At 36.3% G+C, this 20,148-nt stretch overlaps 1 protein-coding gene across 2 annotated transcripts in view; it reads left to right on the top strand.

Moving 5' to 3' along the window:
• The first annotated feature begins 17,089 nt into the window (after positions 1 to 17,089).
• RALGPS2 (Ral GEF with PH domain and SH3 binding motif 2) overlaps positions 17,090 to 20,148 on the top strand; it is a 129,185-nt gene continuing 126,126 nt past the window's right edge. For both annotated transcript variants that reach the window (XM_058539984.1, XM_058539983.1), the window contains exon 1: positions 17,090 to 17,232. In XM_058539984.1, coding sequence (XP_058395967.1) covers positions 17,176 to 17,232 — 57 coding nt within the window. In that variant the 5' untranslated portion in view covers positions 17,090 to 17,175. The remainder of the gene's footprint in view (positions 17,233 to 20,148) is intronic.

Here is a 20,148-nt window from a genome sequence, read left to right as displayed (position 1 = left end):
CATACGGTATTTGACTTACTCTCTCTGACTTATTTCGCTTAGCATAATACCCTCAAGGTCCATCCATGTTGTCAAAAATGGCTCGATTTCTTCGTTTTTTTATGGCTGAGTAGTATTCCATTGTGTATATATACCACATCTTTATCCATTCATCCTTTCTTGGGCACCTAGGTTGCTTCCAAGTCTTGGCTATTGTGAATAATGCTGCAGCGAACATAGGAGAAGCCAGGCACTTTGAGAGTGACTTGGTGGGTGTGTTCACTGTCTTGATTGTGGAGATTTTTTTCATGAGTGTATACCATATACTTTGAACATGTGCAGTTTATTGCATGCCACCTATATATAAATAAAGCTGTTTTTTTTAAGAACTGATGCAATAAAGATCCTAATGTAGATATGAATTGATAAAAGATTTATTAAAAACTGCTTGTATAAAATGCATCATTACTGCAGCTTTCATGTTGTTACTTTAAGTATACACAAAGCAGAACAAGTTGATTAAAATCTTTTTCTTAGAAATAATGAAGAAATTGAATTCATTTGGAGCAGAGGTTCTCGGCCCGGGCAGTTTTGCCCCTCAGGGGACATTTGGCAGTATCCAGACATTTGATTGGCAAAACTGTTAATGGCATGTAGTGGATAGGGGCCACAGATACTACCAAGCAGCCTACAGTGCACAGTGAAGTCCCCCTCAACAGAGAATTACCTGGTTCCAAGTGTCAATAGTGCCAAGGTTGAGAAGCCCTCATTTAGAGTATCTAAAGTCAGTTTAGCTGCTTATTGTTTGAATCTTGTATTATTACACATTCTTGTGTTGAACATATTATTGGCAAAATAAGTTACTAAGCAAAAACCTTTGGAGAAAATTGTGTCTGAGGCTTTTGGGAATGTGTGGATGATGTGTTTATGAGACTCTCTTATTTTTGATGTATTTATTTTTTTTTGTGAGGAAGATCAGCCCTGAGCTAACATCCACGCCAATCCTCCTCTTTTGGCCGAGGAAGACTGACCTGAGCTAACATCCATGCCGATCTCCCTCCACTTTATATGGAACGCCGCCACAGCCTGCCTGACAAGTGGTGTGTCCGTGCGCGCCGGGGATCCGAACCTGGGCTGCCAACACCGGAGCGCGCGCACTTGAACCGCTACGCCACGGGTCCGGCCCGGAGACTCTTTTATTTTTGAAATAATCATTTTTGTATAGCCCCCTGGAGTTGATTTGTTTGGATATGTTGCAGTATTTGTTTTCATATCGTTTGAAAAAAATGTCAAAACATCACCACCACCATACACATAATTTCCCAACCTAATCTAACAGAGGCCACCAGTAGAGCTTAATTTTAATTGATAGACTAAAATTTAGTTTTTGTTTTTGAAATATTTAGTGGCTGTTTGAAATCTGAAATTTAATTTAGGGTTAATTAATTTAAAATGCCTACCTTGCTATCTCTTTGCCAATATTCTACAAATAGGCCAAGACCCTGCTTCTCAGATCAGATACTTTAGCAGTTTTGCATGGTGACACTTGGAACTTAGTATTTTCTTCTTTTTCTGTTTTAAAAGAGAACCTGGGGGAGAAAGAAGGTAGGATTGAGTGAAAAGACAAGGGTTTGGATAGGGTTGAGAACATTGACTCGTAATATGTTGCTTGTGAGGAGCAGTATTTTTCCAAACAGAGTAGTATTTGGAATTTTGTGTATTTGATTTGATTAGGAGTAGTTGGCTGCTCCTACAAATATATCTACAGCTGCCCCTAGAAGACTGATGTTACACTGCTAAATTTGGTCCATGTACAGCTTTCCTCTGCATATTATTCCCATCTATTGTACTAAAGGAATCTGAGGTAGAATCTACTTTCTGAAGTAGAATCTGTCCCTGTTTTTGTTCTAGACCAGAGGTTGGTAAACTTTCTGTAAAGGCCCAGATAGTAAATACTTGAGGCCTTGAGGCTTTTTTTTTTTTTTTTTGCAGGCCCTACAGTCTCTGTTTCATCTATTCAGGTCTGCCTTTGTAGCAGGAAAGAAACCATAAACAATACATAAATGAATGAGTGTGGCTGTGTTACAGTAAAACTTAACTTACGAAAATAGGGCTGGATTCAGCTTGTGGGCCATAGTTTGCCAACCCCTGTCCTAGACCATCAGCATTTCCTCTTTGGGACATTTGGCATTTTCTGGTTAGATTCCCAGTGGTGGCCAGTTGCAAACAGATGAAAGGTGGTACCCTTTCATTTGCAGCTGCTCTGCGATATTGAATGGCTTTTACTGATGATGATATGGAATGAGAGAATGACATGAACTTTAAATGCGAGATAGAATGATAAGGCATGCTTGGTTTCTTTCTTGCTCACAACCCATGTGCAGATGGTCAGCCAGTTTCTGGAATTAGGTTTTTAAAAATGTACTTACAATCTCTTGGCTGGAGTAAGGCAGTCACCTTCTTATTGCTCTCTCTGCTTTTAAGGTTCTCTTTCTAATCCGTCAGCCTCCACACATGTTGCCAGTTACCTTTCTAAAATAAAAGTATTATGACACACATCCTTGCCTGTAATTATGCAGTGACTCCCAGTCACCCAGAATAGTGGTCTTAACCACTTTTTATTCCTGAGTCCCTTTGAAAATCATTTGATAGTTGTGGATCCAGGAAAATTAATTTTTTATGTGTTCATTACTCAATTTTCATCCTTTTGGGGAGTTGGAAAGTTCGATTCATGATCTCTTAGTTAAGAAATCTTTTTTTTTTTAATTTTTATTTATTTTTTTTTTCCCCAAAGCCCCAGTAGATAGTTGTATGTCATAGCTGCACATCCTTCTAGTCGCTGTATGTGGGACACGACCTCAGCATGGCCGGAGAAGCGGTGCATCGGTGCACGCCCGGGATCCACGCCCGGGATCCAAACCCGGGCCGCCAGCAGCGGAGCGCGCGCACCTAACCGCTAAGCCATGGGGCTGGACCAAGAAATCTTGATGTAGAGAATAAAGTGCGTGTTTCTTCCCATGCTATTGTAAATGCTTCATGATTTGGCTCCACTCTGTCTTTGCAGTTTATCCTCCGTGTTCTCACACACACACACACACACACACACACACATACACACTGTCTCTCTCACACTCTCCTATGCTTTTTCTGCAAAGAATTAACATTTTCCTGTCATGCCTATTTCTTCCATTCTTCTGTCTTTGTAAGTATTATTTCCTCTTCCGGGAATGTCCATAACCATTTCCCCTCCATCTGCCCAATTTCTACTCATTAAGACTCATCTCAAATATCAGGTTCTCTGTGAAGACTTGCCTGACATTTCCTCTTTGGCAGACATAAGTAATTATGAAGGAATTGTAGCAAATGAGACATATAGGGAAGGCTTCCTTTTTGGGGGGTGTGGTGGGGAGGAGTATGGAAGGAGGCAACTTGTAGGAAAGACTTCTTTGTTTTTAAGAGATATCCCTCTTCTTAACCACTCTGAGCCTCAGTTTCCTAAGTTGAATATAATAATATTAGGGAGTTAACATAAATGAGCAACAGTGTTCCAATTTCCATACCACCTTGATATTTATACGGGAAATTCTCTTCTGTTCCTTGGATAGCCCCAGGAACTTGTACAGGAGTAAACATCCTCAGAGACCCAGTATTCTCGGTTCTTACTAAAATGTTCTAATGGAAAACTACATTGTAAGTTTACTAAAAAGAAGAGTTCTTGAAATCCTCCTTCCTTTTTTTTGTTTTTTTGTTGAGGAAGATTGGCCCTGAGCTAGCATCTGTTGCCAATCTTCCTCTTTTTGCTTGAGGAAGATTGGCCCAGAGCTAAGATCTGTGCCATCTTTCCTCTGTTTTGTATGTGGGTTGCTATCACAGCATGGCTTGATGAGTGGTGTAGGTCTGCACCCTGGATCTGAACCTGGGCCGCGGAAGCGAAGCACGCCGAACTTAACCACTATGACACTGGGCCAGCCCCTCTTGAAATCCTTCTGCGGAAATTATTTTAAGGTGTGTGTGTAAGCCACAAGTTGCTATGCAAATACATATATTGTTACAGGCATTGCTACTTTTAAAAGGCTAGTGGGATTAGAATACATGATGCTTTTTTTTGGCCAGTCAGTTGCTGATAGAACAGATCTCTGTTTTTCACAAATTAACACTTGTAGTTTTCACTATTCCATGAATGACTTGGAGGGTGTATGACATATGATTTGTAATTTTGCTGAGCACAGATTTGATCCTAGTTCACTACCCAGTGGGCACATCTTAGTGTAATTTGTTATTTTCTACTCTTTTGTGTACTAACTTTTGTTGCCAGCACTGTTTCTGCTGCTGATGCTGGTGACAAAAGAAAGAGAAGCAAAAGCAGTAGGTCTAGGAAGAGGAATTTTGGATAAATTAAAGAGTAAAATGTAAGATTCTGTGGTGGCTTAAATTCATGATGTGTATCAGTCTACTTTGCAATTTGTATGCTAATGCAAATAAGTATAAATTATTTCAGTATTTTCAGAACCATTAAACGGTCTTCAGGAGTGAAAAAAAAAAAAGTTATATTTTAATGTGTTATATGCCATAGTAGTATTCTCAAATTTGGGGATTTTTCAAGATGTCTTGGGACAAATCCCTCATAATCTGTTGTTCACGAAGTCACCACATATGTATCCGTTTGTTGAGACTTCTGAATTCAGTAGGAATGAATAATATGGTCTCAGTCTGTGTGTGTGTATATATGTATCTCCTTCTGAATGAAACTCATAAGATCATATAATTTAATAGTCCATTCATAAGGACTCTGCCTTTTCATTGCCTACAGGATAAAGTCCAGGCTTTTCTTTTTACTGTGACAAACATTGCCCTTTATACCTACTTCTCCACTCAAGTTCCTGATAACTTCCCATCTTTCTTTTACATTTTGCCCTCTAATTATACTGTACTCAACTATTGGCAGTTCCCTGAATGCCAGTGACAAAAGATTTCACCATTCCTAGCCTTTGTACATGCTATTTCCTCTGTCAACTTGATCACCTTAATGAACTTATATTAGAAGTGAAGAGGGAGAGAAACTAGGTATTTCACTCCCTGCCACCCACACATTTCCACAGTATTTAAACCTTGAATTACGGGTTGGTAGGGAGAGGGTAATTTGGCAAATGTAGAAAGCACGAAGGATTAGCAAAGAGGAGACTTGCATTTAAGACCTACCTCTGCCATTAACTGATTATGTGAGCTTGGCCAGATCACAGACCTCCCATTGGATCGTTGTCTTCTGTAAAATCAGGGGATTGGAATAAAGCAGTGGGTAAGCAGACTTGCTTTTTTTCCCCCTTTCTTTTCTTTGCTTCCACTTTTCTTCCCTTTCGTTCTTTCATTCTTGCACATTTGAAGGATATGACACTTTCCCATCTCTTTATAGTAAATCACTACAGGTAGATTTGAAATGTACCCCAAGTTGAGATCTCCAGAGTACCTTCCACCTCTTAAATAGTATTCATCTGTATTATTCTTTGTATTAGCATGAGGCAAAAATATTTGTGGATGTATGTAGTTTAGTTCCAAAAGGCTGTTCATGAGACCATTTTGGCTCTAAAGTGACACTAAACAAGTGACCACTAACGCCATCTGTTGGTGGGAAGAGTTGTACTTTTTATTGGATGTGTAGTTTAGTTTCAGTGAAACTTTGCAAGTTGAGGAGCTTCTGTATAATTCAGCAGAATTCACAGGGTTCCCCCTCCAACACTTTTTATTTTGAAATAACTTCAAACTAACAGGAAAGTTATAAGAATAGTAAAGAGAACTCCTGTGTACCCTCTGTACAAATTCACCAGTTTTTAAGATTTTGCTTCATTTGCTTTATCATTCACTTATTTCTCTCACATACATACACTTGCTGTTTTTCTGAAATATTTGAGATTAGTTTGCATACCTCATATCGCTTTACCTCTTAATACTGCAATTATATTTCTTAAAAACAAAATTATTCTTTTATGTAACCACAGTACAATTATTAAATTCAGGAAACTGATACAGTACTTTAATCTACAGTCTGTATTCCGATTTTGTGAATTGCCTTGTAATATCTTGCACAGCATTTTTTGTAGCGTTTACTGCCCTCCAATACAGGATCTTTAGTTGTCATGTCTCTTGAGCTTCCTTTAATTTGTAATGGTTCCTCAGCCTTTCTTTATGCCTCATAACATTGACATTTTTAAAAGAATGCATTTGTAGAATGTTCCCCAGTTTAGGTTAGCACATTTCCTTGAGATTAGATTAACGTTATGTATTCCCAGCTCAACTACTCCTACGTGAAGTTGTGTCCTTCCCAGAGTGTCATCACATCAGAGGCACGTGGCGTCTGTCTGCTCCTCGTTGTGATGGTAATTTTGATCCACACAGTCAAGATGTTGTCCTTTTTCTTCACACAGTATCGTTACTTATTTTCCCTCTTGCAACTAATAAGCAATCTATGGGAAAACACTGTTTTTGTTTTTTACTTTTTTCTAATTAAAATATCTTTGTGGAAAATTTAAAAATACATGGGTAAGCCAAAGTTAAGAAAAAATGGACTTGTAAACCTGGAGATAGCTACATATTAGTGTATTTTGGTGCAGTCTTTCTTCTATGCTATAATAATGATAATGACAACCAAAAAGGATTATACCTTAAATACTGTTTGGTAAATTGCTTTCTTCACTTAGCTGTTATGTTGTGAATATTTTCCCATGTGTCACTGAGTTTTCTTCTGTGATATTTTAGTGGTTGCATAGTGTTGCATTGTATATAATGCTTTGCCTACAGATTATTCTGTAATGTTCAGTTTAGCCTCACATTTCAGGTATAAGAACCTCTTGGGTGTCCAGGCTATTTAATTGCCTTTCTTTCTAGGCTCTTTCTTTTCTCTTGCAGCATAAGGGATGTATGCTGTACTGTTGCCTCGCCTGAAATCTTGGCTCTGACCATGGAGTCCTGACGTCTGTCTTGCTGTTATCAGCACTGACTGACTGTGCTGTTTTTCTGTTCCACTGTTCGATACCAGCAGGCTGAGTTCCTTTCTCTGACTATTCCTGGGCTACAGTGGCACACTTTTGCCAAATATATAAATCTGTTTCTGATTGAGTTGGATTGTTTTCATGCTTTAATTGCTAATATTGTACAACATGTTGGGTTTTTTGTTTATTTTATTTCAAATATATGGTATTATGAGTTAAGTGGACTTTATGGGCTAGTCTTCTGGGTAGAGCATCTGGCCATAATGCACACACACTGGAGCTGGCCCAGTGGCGTAGCAGTTAAGTTTGTGCACTCCACTTTGGTGGCCCGGGATTTGTAGGTTTGGATCCTGAGCGCAGACCTACACACTGCTTATGAAGCCATGCTGTGGCAGGCGTCGCACGTACAAAGTAGAGGAAGAGGGGTATGGATGTTAGCTCCGGGACGATCTTCCTCAGAGATTGGAGGAGGATTGGCAACAGATGTTAGCTCAGGACTAATCTTGCTCACAAAAAAAATTAAATGCACACACACCCACCAAAAACAAAAACACACAAAACCAAACAGAAACATTTGAAGCACAGATTATCTTTTTGTTTGGAACTTCCTTTCTGTTATCTGAATTTCTAGTTAAGCTATATTTCTATTTTGGGCCAGGTCACATAGGAGATCTTAGAGCTCTTATGTGTTAGAATCACTTGGCAAATTATCTTCAGCGAAGCTTCTGTTCTGGAGATGGAACATAACCTTTAAAGGCACTATTTAATAGATTGTTCTCCCTTTAATATTTAGCCATTAGAAAGTCTCTCCTCCTCTACAAGTATTTAGTTTTAGGCCATTTAGGTACATAGAAATATAAGCTCTCTGTGTAGATGTGGGCCGTTTTATAAATGTATCATCCCATTACTTCTACAGTTTAGTACAAATACAACAAAATTGTATCTGAAAGATTTGTGTATAGTCCTTTATTTGCTTAAGGTAAAACAGTTTTAATTCAAGTGAATTCTTTAAAGTAGCTTCATTATTTTTAAACTTTTCTTTACACTTTGAGAAATAATGTCTGCTATTTTATATATGGTGAGGTACATTTTAAATGGGCCAGTTTCTTTTCATTGCCCTTAATGTATGCACTCTACTTAGGTAAGATTTTTTTTTTTTTAATTTTATTTATTTATTTATTTATTTATTTGCCCCAAAGCCCCAGTAAGATAGTTGTATGTCATAGCTGCACATCCTTCTAGTTGCTAACTTAGGTAAGATATTAAGGTGACAACGTGATAAGTGAAACCGTTTCCTGCTGTCCTTATCTTTTTCCTTCTAATTTAAGATCTTAGCTTACTTGTGTTAAAAATCATCTTTCTCACAAGTGTTCAATATGTACCTAAAATATTTATAAATAAAATATATATCCAGCAAATATAAATAGATGTTTAAGGTCAAACAGTAATTTGGTAAGTGATCTAGTAAACAGTCTTGCTGGGAAACTATTTATTCCTTTGGCATGAGACTTCTAAATGTGTAGATTAGACATTATCAGTTTTTTTTTTTCTTTTGCAGCCTGGGTGGTGTGTGAAATTGCTAAACCTGTTATTGTGGTTGGCTTACAGTGATTGAAGTTGCTCCGGCACTCGTCTTTTTTTCCTTACAGTTTCAGGGTGCGTTCTCATCCTTGTGAATTGCTGTTGTTTGAAAAATGCTTGCTATCCTTTGATTAAGAAGTAAGTGTAGCTTAGAATATTTTTATCACTTATTCTATACTACTAAGGATAAGTGGAATAATTTCAAGTTGGAATAATGGAATAATTCAAGTACTTTTGAATCAATTCATAAAATAATTTGTAACATTTATGTTTAATCTACACTTAGAAATTAGTCCTTGTGGGCCGGCCCCATGTCTTAGCGGTTAAGTGTGCACCCTCCACTACTGGTGGCCCGGGTTCGGATCCCGGGCGCGCACTGACGCACCGCTTCTCTGGCCATGCTGAGGCTGCGTCCCACGTACAGCAACTAGAAGGATGTGCAACTATGACATACAACTATCTACTGGGGCTTTGGGGGAAAAAAAAAGGAGGTGGATTGGCAATAGAGGTTAGCTCAGGGCCGGTCTTCCTCAGCAAAAAGAGGAGGATTAGCATGGATGTTAGCTCAGGGCTGATCTTCCTCACAAAAAAAAAAAAGAAATTAGTCCTTGCAACATGAGAAGTGGTGTCTCTCTTAAGGGACCTCTCATCGTTAAATCCAATGGTTTAGTATTGCAAACTGTTTATAGATTTATCTGCTTCTTGTCCTGAGAGATATAGTTATTAGTTAACATGTTTGTACATTTAGAACTTCTTCTTTCTAAGAACTTAGTAAGTTTAAGTAAAGAAAGTATTTTTAATTATTTAGTAAATTTCTTTTCCAGTGTACTGTCTTAAAATATGCTTTCAAAATGCTTCATTTAGAGGAATAGTTTACTCTCTTTTTCTAATCCATTTGTAATTTTCATATGCTCCTGGAATTTAGAAGTAGAAGAAGGGCTCTTAGAGATCTTCCTCCTTCTCTCTCCATTTGTTCTTTTTTTAGAAGCCACTTACTTAACTGATAGATGGACTTTGAGCCAAGTTCCTTGCCCCTAGGCCTTACAGCTGGCTGGTAGTGCCTAAGCTAGGATTTGAACCTAGGACTTTCTGACTCCAAAATTTGTGTTCTTTCCATTAAACTATGCCATTTCTAGATGCATTGAGTTCTTTCTATATGATCTTGTTTAATTCTTACAAAATCTCTCTGAGGTACATCTTATTATTCCTTATTTATAGATGAAGAAGCCAGAGTTGAGAGATTAAATAATTTACTCAGCATAACACGCCTGGGTTAAAGCCCTAGAATTAGTATTCCATATCTCATGCTTTTCCCACTGAACTGCTTTCTGTGCCCCTTGGTGGAGGGAGGTCGTTCACAAATTAATGTGAATCCATTAATTTTTTCTTTTAAATGTCATCTAACTGAGATTGCCATTTCCACAGCGTCAGGGATTCTGAATTTGAAATTGGTGATGGTAGGATGAAGGTGATTGAAGTTAAGGGAATAGAATGTGTTCGTGGGAGGTTTTGTACAAGTAGAAGACAAGGAGAGGGTCCTGGAGAGCCGTGATTGGAGAAGCTTGGGTGGGAAAGGGGCCTGCACATCACTTCAGATACTTGGCTGTTTTTGGCAAAAGGTGGGAGCATGTTGTTTACTACCCAGCTTCCCTAAAGCCCAGTGGTATACGCCTGGCATGTTGAACCTTGAAATACTTATTTTAGTTTCCTAAGGTCATTTCCCTACTCAGAAACCTTTAATGATTCCTATTGCCTGTCCTTTCCAATCTAAAACTGACAGTTGAGACCCTCCACAATCTGGTCCTGTCACTTCTTTGAACCTTTCCAGAGCTCATCAGAAAGATTCTCTCTAGGAAGCAGGCCAGCGCTCCACATCGCACCTCCTCTCTGAGCCATGTTTACTTTTAAATTTGCACCCTTGTTTATGGTGTTTTTACTTCTCCTTTCTTCCTACTCTTCAGCTTGTCTTTCTTTATAAACCTAAACAACATTTCCTCCTGTGGAAATCATGAGACTCTTGAAGCTGCATCACAGTGTAACAAGTTGTAGTTCTTTCATTTCCTGCTCTTTTCCCCCTCTAGCCATATTATAAACTTGCTCAGAGTAGGGACAACCTTTTAGCTTCCCTTTTCTGTTTCTCCCCTTCCCTCATTTTGTCTTCCTCCTCTCCCTCCTCCTCTGCCCTCCTCCTCCTGCCCCACCAGGTCCTTCTTCTGTCCTGGGTTTTTTCTATCTATTCTTTAATCAGTTCATCCATCTTTCCTGTCTTGTTTTTCTGTCCATCTGTCCTCCCTTGTTCCCTCCCTTCCAAGCTGCTGTCCCTACTGTGTAAGCATGGACAAGTCACCTGTCCTCTCATCTCTAAAAATGGGGATATAGTGTTATTACTTCATATCATTGTTTTGATGATTGAGTAAATTTTTAATGAAAAACTACTTAGAGCAAGGCCAGCCAGTTACTAAACACTCCATAATTGTTAGCTTTTTTTTTTTTGTTATTGTTGTACTGTTTTGTGTATTCCAATGTACAAAACAAATGATAGGATTTTCTATAAAAGGAGTGGTAGTTTCTTTTTTACGTAAAAGACTATCGTTCTTAAAAGTAGTTATAAATAGAGGTTAATTTTGAACTTTTAAGAACTTTGACAATAATTCAAAAACATTAATCATCTTAACAATCATGGTTAAGATAAGTATTTATGCTCCTAACTTTACTTTCATTTGCTACAAAGATAAACAGAAACCAGAACAGGTTTTTTTCTACAGTGACATAAATTAGTTTTTCATGTATTACATTCTTAATTGCTTGCCATGTGGACTAATTTTGTGGTAGATTCTTTCTTTGTCTAAAAATGTCTTCATTTTGCCTTCTCTTGAATGAGAATTTAGCTGGGTATAGAATTCTAGGTTGACAGTTATTTTCTCTTAGCACTTTGAAGATGTTTCATTTTCTTCTGTGTCTGTTAGTACTGCTGAGAAGTTTTCTATTTAATTTTGTTCCTATGTAAGTAAAGTGCATTATCCCTTTTTAAACAAGTATCCCCTTTTAAACAAGTATTCTCCAGTTTAAAGTGACGTATATAGAATATAACTCTTTTTATTTATTTATCTTGCTCAAGGCTTGTGATTCCTGGATATGAAGATAGATGTCTTTCATGTGTTCTGGAAACTTCTCAGCCTTTATCTCTTTAAATATTGCCTTTCATTATCTCTTTTCCTCTGGAACTCCTCTTAGATTGTGTTAGATCTTATTATTCTACTTTTCATTCCTCTTAATCTCTCTTCACATTTTCCATATCATTAACTCTTTGTAGTTTTTGCATGAATTTTTGCGTAATTTCATTTTTCTATTCTGCCGCACAAGTTCTCTCTTCAGTTGTGTTTAATCTGATGCTTAATTTTCCAGTGACTATATATTTCTTTTCTTTTAAAAAAATTTTTATTTGGTTCTCTTATGAATATTTGTCTTGCTTTTTGATAGCATCTTGTGTTTTCAGTTTCTTCTTTTAACGTTGCAGGTTTTAATCTTTGCTGTTTTATAGCCTGTATCTGATAATTTTTCATCTAAAGTTCTCAAGAGGTAATCCTAATAATTACCATGTTTCCTGCTTTTGCTTATAGTGGGTGGTTTGCTTCCAGAGTTGGTAAATTTTTATTCTGAGCTTGCCAGTGGGACTTTATTTGTGGGTATCCCATGTTGCCTAGGTTGAAGGAATGTTCCTCTTTCCAGTTTTTTCCCACCTTCTACCTTGGGTTCCTCGAGTCTCACTGGCTTGTGAACATATTTTATGTGAGTTTCTTGTCTTGAGGATCTTGGACCATGCTGCTAGTATAAATTCAAATTGTGTGTCTGTGCCAGAGCATGCCTGGGATTACAAATTTTCATTTTATAGCCAAGTTTGTAGCCACCCTCCTCCAGCCTCACTGTTAAGCCCAGGACAAGTTTCTTTATCTTCCTGCACCAGTGTACATTTTTATAAAATCATTTTATCACTGATGGGGTAGACTGTCAATCTCTCTGACTTTATTCCAGGTAAAGGTGTTTGTGTGGCGGGGGAGAGTGTATGTGTGTTTCAATTCCATTCTCGTCTCCTGGTTGCCTTTTCTTTTCTATCTAACTGTTACCTAAATTCAAGCCCCCATTTCTAAATTTCTTTTGTAGTACAAAGATTTTTGCATTGTTTTGTCAGCCATTTGCTGGAAATAGGAATCCTCCTCATATTCTTTTAAATGTTTGTAGTATTATATGGATTGATTATTTGATTGCCATTCTCCCTATATTCTTGTTAATTGCGTATTTATTTAGTGTTATACTGTGAACGACTACATTGCGTATTTATTTAGTGTTATACTGTGAACGACTACTTTGTTCAGTCATTCACTCCTTCTTTCAACAGATACTTATTAAGTAGATAATTGAGATCAAGTATTGTGTTTATGTGCCTGAATGCAAAGATGAAAAATAATGGGTTTTCTGTCATGGTTTGTTTTAAATATGGATCTTTAACGTCAAGGAACTCAAAGTTCATTAAGGAGAGATACATAAATAAATCAGTGCAAAAATGTAGCAATAGAATTTTGACTAAAGAACAGTGGAAGCGCAAAGGCAGGAGACTAGTGACCTGTCTGTGGGAGGCATTGGGGAACTCTTAAAAACTGGGATGTACATCAGAACCCCTTTCTTTTTAATTTCTTTTGTTAATAACTTGAACTTTTGAAAGGTGGCAAAGCACAAAGATAATCTTGCTTAGTGCTATACTAGAAATGGTTTTAAGATGCAACCACATTTTTTATTAAACTTCTGTCAGAATAGCTCAATATCAATTGTCAAAAACGAAATCTTGTTACTCATCAGCATTTTGATGGCTGTAATTATTGAAACAAAGTACTGGGGAATTTGGGCCAAATCAAATTTTCTTAGATTAAAAAAATAAAGGTGGCAGTGTAATTTTAGCTGTCACACATGCTCAAAGTGAGCTTGCCTTAATGCTGTGATATACAGGCCATTTAAATCTTTGGGCTTTCCATGAGTGTCCTATAAAATGTGTCTGTAATGTTTATTTAAAAATTTTTAAAGAAAAGCAAACTCTGTAATAACTTTTAAATATTGAATTGCAATTACAGCATTTTAATTTTACCCTAGTACATTTTTTTTTTTTTTTGAGAAAGATTGGCCCTGTGCTAACATCTGTTGCAATCTTCCTCTTTTTCTTTTTTCTCCCCAAAGCCTCAGTACATGGTTGTGTGTCATGGTTGTAGAGTTGTAGCTCTTCTGTGTGGGATGCTGCCTCAGCATGGCTTGATGAACGGTGAGTAGGTCTGTGCCCAGGGTCCGAACCTGCGAACCCTTGGCTGCCGAAGCGGAACATGGGAACTTAACCAATATGCCACCGGGCCAGTCCCCCTAGTACTTTTTTTTCTCATGAAACTTATAAGAATGTTGTAAGAAGAGGTTTAGATTCTGTTGAACCTGCCACTTCTGTTTTCATGTTTCTTATGATTGTCCATTTAATTTTTTAATGGTTATATACAAAGGTATTAAAGTTGCTTCTGGTTTTCACTGTTGTAAATAGTACTTGATTGAATAGCTTTATCTATGTAGGTTTTTGTTTTTCTCCAGAGTTTTGATAAGATGAAATACTGAGATTTTAAGCCAAAGTGTATGAACATATCAATTCTCTATTGTCTGAATGTTTCCAAAGAAATTACACTAATTAATTGCATTTCACTACCATTTTCCTTATGGTTACTTTTCTAGAGTATATTTTGTAAAACTTTCAATTATCTTTAGCATAATATTCCTAATGATGATAGCATAAGTTATTTTAGAAAAGAATATGTAACTGGTACTATGGAATGAGATTAATTAGTGAGAAGTTGACACTTTAACTCCTTGTTCATTTATTTAAAAAGCATTGGTTTCTTGATGGGAATACCATTGAGAAGGTGGAGAGTTAAGAGGCTGAATGATTGTGCCTGCAATTTAATAATCTAGTTCTGTGACTTCCAGCAAGGAACTAAATCTGCACATTTCAGATTTCCTATTTGGGGATTATGTTACTTGGGAGGAAGCAATATCCCTGTTTTGAGATTTAAACCCAAAAGAGTCAGATTAACTGTCTTTAGAAGTCGCAGAAGAGAATAAGTAGGAAATAATGAATTTAATCAAGAAAAGACCTGCTGTGATGTTGGTAGTCATTAGGAATGTGCAGTTCATAGTGCCAGGAAAAGTAAATAATATTAAAGCATATATTTGTCTTGTTTAATTTGAACTTTTCTGTGTGCAAAGCATAGAAGGGTCTTGAGGCACATACTAAAAAATAAACCCATGTCTCTTTTAAACTTGCAGTGTTTTTATGGTATCTTATGAGGCTTTGTTGTACTTCAACAATAGTATTAAATACTATTGACATGTAATCATAAGATTTTCTTTAAGGTATGCTTTGCTATACTTTTTTTTTTCAACATGTAATGGATTTTAATATGACCTTAATTTTCATGGAATATTTGAATGATGTTTTAATTAAAAGCAGGCAGAGAAAACTTGATTCTTTACTGTTATAGTTTACAGACATATTAATGTTTATTCCAGGTCTGTATTACCTCTTTTTCAGTAAATAATAGTAATAAAACATATATTTGATATATAACGTAGATTAAGGGTACATTTCCTTTAACAATTGAATTAAAATATTTTTCTTAACACTAGGGGGCACTCTTGATTTATGAATTCATACCTAAATTAATCTTTATGCGTGGCATGTGACATAAAATGAAATTATTTGAAAACATTTCACTGCAAACTGACTGTGCCTTTAGAGAGAATTTGGATCATCAAGCTCGTTTTGTATAGCAGTGTAAATATAAGTTGATCCTTACTAGTGTCACAAGGATAATGAAGCTTATAAAATGAAATGCTGTAGATTGGAGGAAATTTAAGTATTTCTGTGCTCTATTCATTTTCACATTGATTTTCTAAATGAGTTATAAATGGTTTTAAAAATCCATTGTTTCTAATATAGTTCTCATTTAAAAGATTTTAGCACAATATTTGCTCTTAGCAGATACTTAGGATATATTTGAAGAAATGAAGATAAATTTAAGATATGCCTGAAGGCTGCTATCATTAGTAGTAATCTTTAAGCATTTGAAACCAGGAACATGTTTTGCTACATATAGGAAACAGATTTTAGGCATTCTCATTCATTGTGTTTGCAGTTAGGATTTTGGTGATGCCCACTAATGTGTATTTTGCCAGAGGTGTATTTCTAATGTTTTTGTTTTCTTTAATTAGAAGACTCCATTAAATTTAAGTTTTGTGTGAATTAAGTAGATAGTAGACAAAATCTGCCTCATCAGAATAGCACACTTACCATATGTCAGCACTGTTGTAGATGCTTTGCATATATTAATTCATTTTTCCTCAGCACAACTCTATGAACCAGGTGCTTATTGTTATCTCTGTTTTATAGATAAGGAAACTGAGCACAGAAAAGTTAACAGTTTGCTGGGTCAAACTTAGGCAGTCTTGTTCTAGAGTCTGTGCTTCAAAATCACTATCTTGTATTGCTTCTCTAGAGAGGAAACAGCGTCAAGAGAATTATTATTGATATTTCAAACTCAGTTTTTAAAGTGAGTATAGTTTAAAATACCTAATTATGGACACTTATCATTTCTCTTATGAAAAAGATCATAGAAATTTAAAGTTGGAAAGAGGCCTTAAAGTCCATTTACTCCTGTCATTTTACAGAGAAGAAGAAATTCCATTCTAGGTAGGTGAAGTTACCAATGCAGTGCTATACGGCAAGTTATTTGTGGAAAGGGATTAGAACCTCAAGTAAATATTCCGACTTCCTGTAAAGTGGGAAGAAATATAGTGTTGTAGAAAGAATATTTGACTAGAATTTTGGATGGCTTGAATTTTATTCTTGGCTCTTCATTTACCAGCCTGTGTCCTTAGAGGCTCTGTTTCTTTGTGTTATGTGAGACTGTATCTTCCTTTATTAGCCTGATTGGTAGTTGTGAAAATCAGTGAGATGATAGATTGAAGGTATTCAATAAACTTTAAAACCCTCTACAAATAAATATGTCATCTATTGTGGTATTTTTATGACATATTCCATAATTTATTTTTGATTATTTGTGATATCTTTGTAAACTAGATCATTAGCGGTGGTAATCTTATTCAGTATTGTTGACTTAGGGATGCCATTTAGATCTCGGAAAATTTATTGTGTTATGCCGTGTGTTACTTTCCCACATATTTTTGAATTTTTCTCACAATAAGTGAAAAATTATGCTTTTGCTTTGCTTATGAAGAGCATAACAGTAATGTGTATTGAACACTGTCCATTGGTGTTTCTGATCATTTGAAAATAGCATACACAATTCTCCTCAAACTGGATTTAGTGACTTAACTGAAATAAAAAATAGAGTTCAGTAAAGTTGAGGTATTGTATTTCTTAGCCTGGTGATAGGCATGGATTTGTTTTCTTAAACTTCCAATATGACATACATTTAAAATATTCTACTTATTTTTTTCAGGAATAATAATGTATTTGCGGCCTTGGACGTGAAGCGATCAGTCTTCTATTGCTGTTAACATAGCGTCAGGGACTGATGTCGTGGGAAGCATGGACCTAATGAACGGGCAGGCAAGCAATGTTAATATTGCTGCTACTGCTTCTGAGGTAAGACATTTAAGAAGTTTAATTGTAAGGTTTCTTACCTGGCATTCTAAGTTTTCAAGCATTATGGTTGGTCACAAATTTAAATCAGAACTTGAGAAAAAGGGCTACAAATTTTTTAGTTTTTTAAAAAACTGTTTTAATTGTACCATTCACATGTTCACTGTACATCCTAGAAAGAGTTAATCCTTATCCACTTAAGATACTTGACAAATAATGATTATTTAAAATCCTTTCTTGGGTTTAGTTTTGCACAGAATTTCTTTTTAGGGTGTTTTTACATTAGATGAACCTTGAGGGCAATAGTATAAGTGAGGCAAAGAAAGATTCTTTTAGTTGGAATCACATAATTTTGGATACTGTCTAGATCCCTTGACTCCAAGCCTATTGAAGGAGAGCAAAGAACCATCAGGCTGGAATGTTCCAAGGGCTACTCTGGTGATGTAGCTTAGAGTGTTAAAATGGAGACGAAGACTGGACTAGAAGCTCATCCGTTTAGTTAATGTATTGTGATTTTATTTTTGCCTCACTTTTTTTCTTTTTTCCTTTGTCTATAAATCTAGGGTACTTGCCTACCTTCCTTAATAACTTTAGCATCTAGCTCTTATATTTCTCCTTTATTTTCTCTTATTATATAGGATGAGAGTAATGTTCATGACCCTTTAACACCTTGGCCTCAAAGTTCCTTGGCCTCAACCGTCAACTCCGTTTTCCCCAGCTAATTACTTAGGTGTTGCTGTTACTGAAAATATTCTAATTCTATGGTTTTGATTGTTTTTCTTATCAGATGATTTCTATATTTTCATCTCTAGCTCTGGCTTCTCTCAAATTTTATTAAGGATTTCTGATGGACCAGACGTTTTACTTAGAATGCGAATAAGTCAAGTTAACTTATTACTATTCTACTGCACAACCTGTAAAGAAAATAGTCCAACCCCTTTCTCTGAATTCTGTTAATAGCATCACCATTTCCCTAGCTATCTAAGTTTAAATCTTTAGATTTGTCGTTAACTTGCTTCCCCTTTGCCCACCATACCCATTTTCTCATCACAGCAGGGAGAGTCTGCTAGCAAAACATTAGTTACAGTCTTCTGTAATGTAATTATGGAAGTGCCATCCCTTTGCCATCATCTTTGCTGTATTCTGTTAGTTAGAAACAGGTCACAGGTCCTGCCTACACTGAAGTGAAGAGGACTACATGAAGGCGTGACTACCGAGAGATAGAGCTCCTTGGCATCCATCTTAGAGCCTGTCTACCACACTTTGTCTCTAGGATCCAGTCCTTTTCCTCTTTATTTCTACCAGTACCCGCTTTGTTTGGTCATTTATTATTTCTGATCTAGATTATTGCAGTGGCCTTTTAGTTTGATCTTGCACTTCTGTTCTCTGCTTTTTCTGGTCCGTTTGACTATAATTCAATTTTAATATTTTTAAAATACAGCTGTTAAACTTTATTGTATCCCCAAACTGTCTATGGTTCCTTATTGCCTACTAATTAAATACAAAAGACCCTCAGCCTTGGATTCAAGACTTTTCTCAAAATGGCCCTAAATTTTCTTTCTAGTGAAATTTCTTTCTAGTGAAATTAACTACTACTAATCCTCTATTTGAAATTTACATTCTAATGAAAGAATACTGCATGTTGCTGGTGTTTGTATAAACCCTTAGCTTTTCCTGCTTCTGTTAGAGCTTTGCCTGTATCAGTCTTTCTACCTGGAATTTCTCTTCCCATTCCATGTGTCCTGCCCTCTCACTGCACAGAAAAGACATTTTGTCTGTCCTTCAAAACCTATTTCAAATGCTATACTTTCGATAAAGTCTTTTCCTGATCTCCTAAACACATAGGAGCTTTCTTGTTTTTGAAATTATCACTTTAAAAAAACTGCTTTTTAATAAGTTTTTTTTTTAATTTTATTTTATTTTATTTGGTTTATTTTTTTTGTGAGGAAGATCAGCCCTGAGCTAACATCCATGCTAATCCTCCTCTTTTTTTGCTGAGGAAGACCTGCTCTGAGCTAACATCTATTGCCAATCCTCCTCCTTTTTTTTCCCCCGAAGCCCCAGTAGATAGTTGTAGGTCATAGCTGCACATCCTTCTAGTTGCTGTATGTGGGACGCGGCCTCAGCATGGCCGGAGAAGCGGTGCGTCAGTGCACGCCTGGGATCCGAACCCGGGCCGCCAGCAGTGGAGCACGCGCATTTAACCGCTAAGCCACAGGGTCAGCCCTTAATAAGTTTTTCCATAAATTTATACATAGGTTTTCTTCCTCCTTGAGGCAGGGATTGTATTATGTTTGTATATATGTTTGTATTTCTTGAATATTCTAAATATATGTGTATGTATAATATATATTTGTAACTATATATCCAGAAACATTTAGTCTGGTATTACAGGAAACAAACAGTTATTTGTTAAATGAAATAGATCATTTCACTTGTATAAAAAATTCTGTTGACTTTAGTAAAAGTGAATGAATTACATCTGCCCTCAGAGTAGTACAATTTAGTATATGAGAAGTAAAGGGGAAAGTGTGCCTTTTAAATTGTGCTACTGCTGTGGCAAGAAAATACGATTAAAAATACACATTTTCCACCTTCTCTTAAAATATAGATCTATTAATATATAAAAATGTAAAATTCTCATAAATATGATAAGCTTACAGAATGGGTAAAATATTTGATCTGGGTAATTGACATCTCTGTACCTTTATGCTTAACCTGTGCTTGAAGCTTCTTAAATCAAGAGTTGCAGTGAACTTTTTTCAGACATTTAAAAGTGTCAGTAGTTTTTTTAGTCTTGTCTTGAACAAAGAATTACTACTATTCTCTTAGTGGGCATTAAGCTTAAGTACCGCTTAGCTTCTTATCATTACTAACTTATTTATTGGTATTGGGAAGCAGATAGAAGCACATCACTTG

This window comes from Diceros bicornis, chromosome 4 (genome assembly GCF_020826845.1).
Source record: "Diceros bicornis minor isolate mBicDic1 chromosome 4, mDicBic1.mat.cur, whole genome shotgun sequence".
Classification (NCBI taxonomy): Eukaryota; Metazoa; Chordata; class Mammalia; order Perissodactyla; family Rhinocerotidae; genus Diceros; species Diceros bicornis.
Note: the sequence above shows the minus strand (reverse complement) of the source record. Positions and strands in the feature narration are given on the sequence as shown.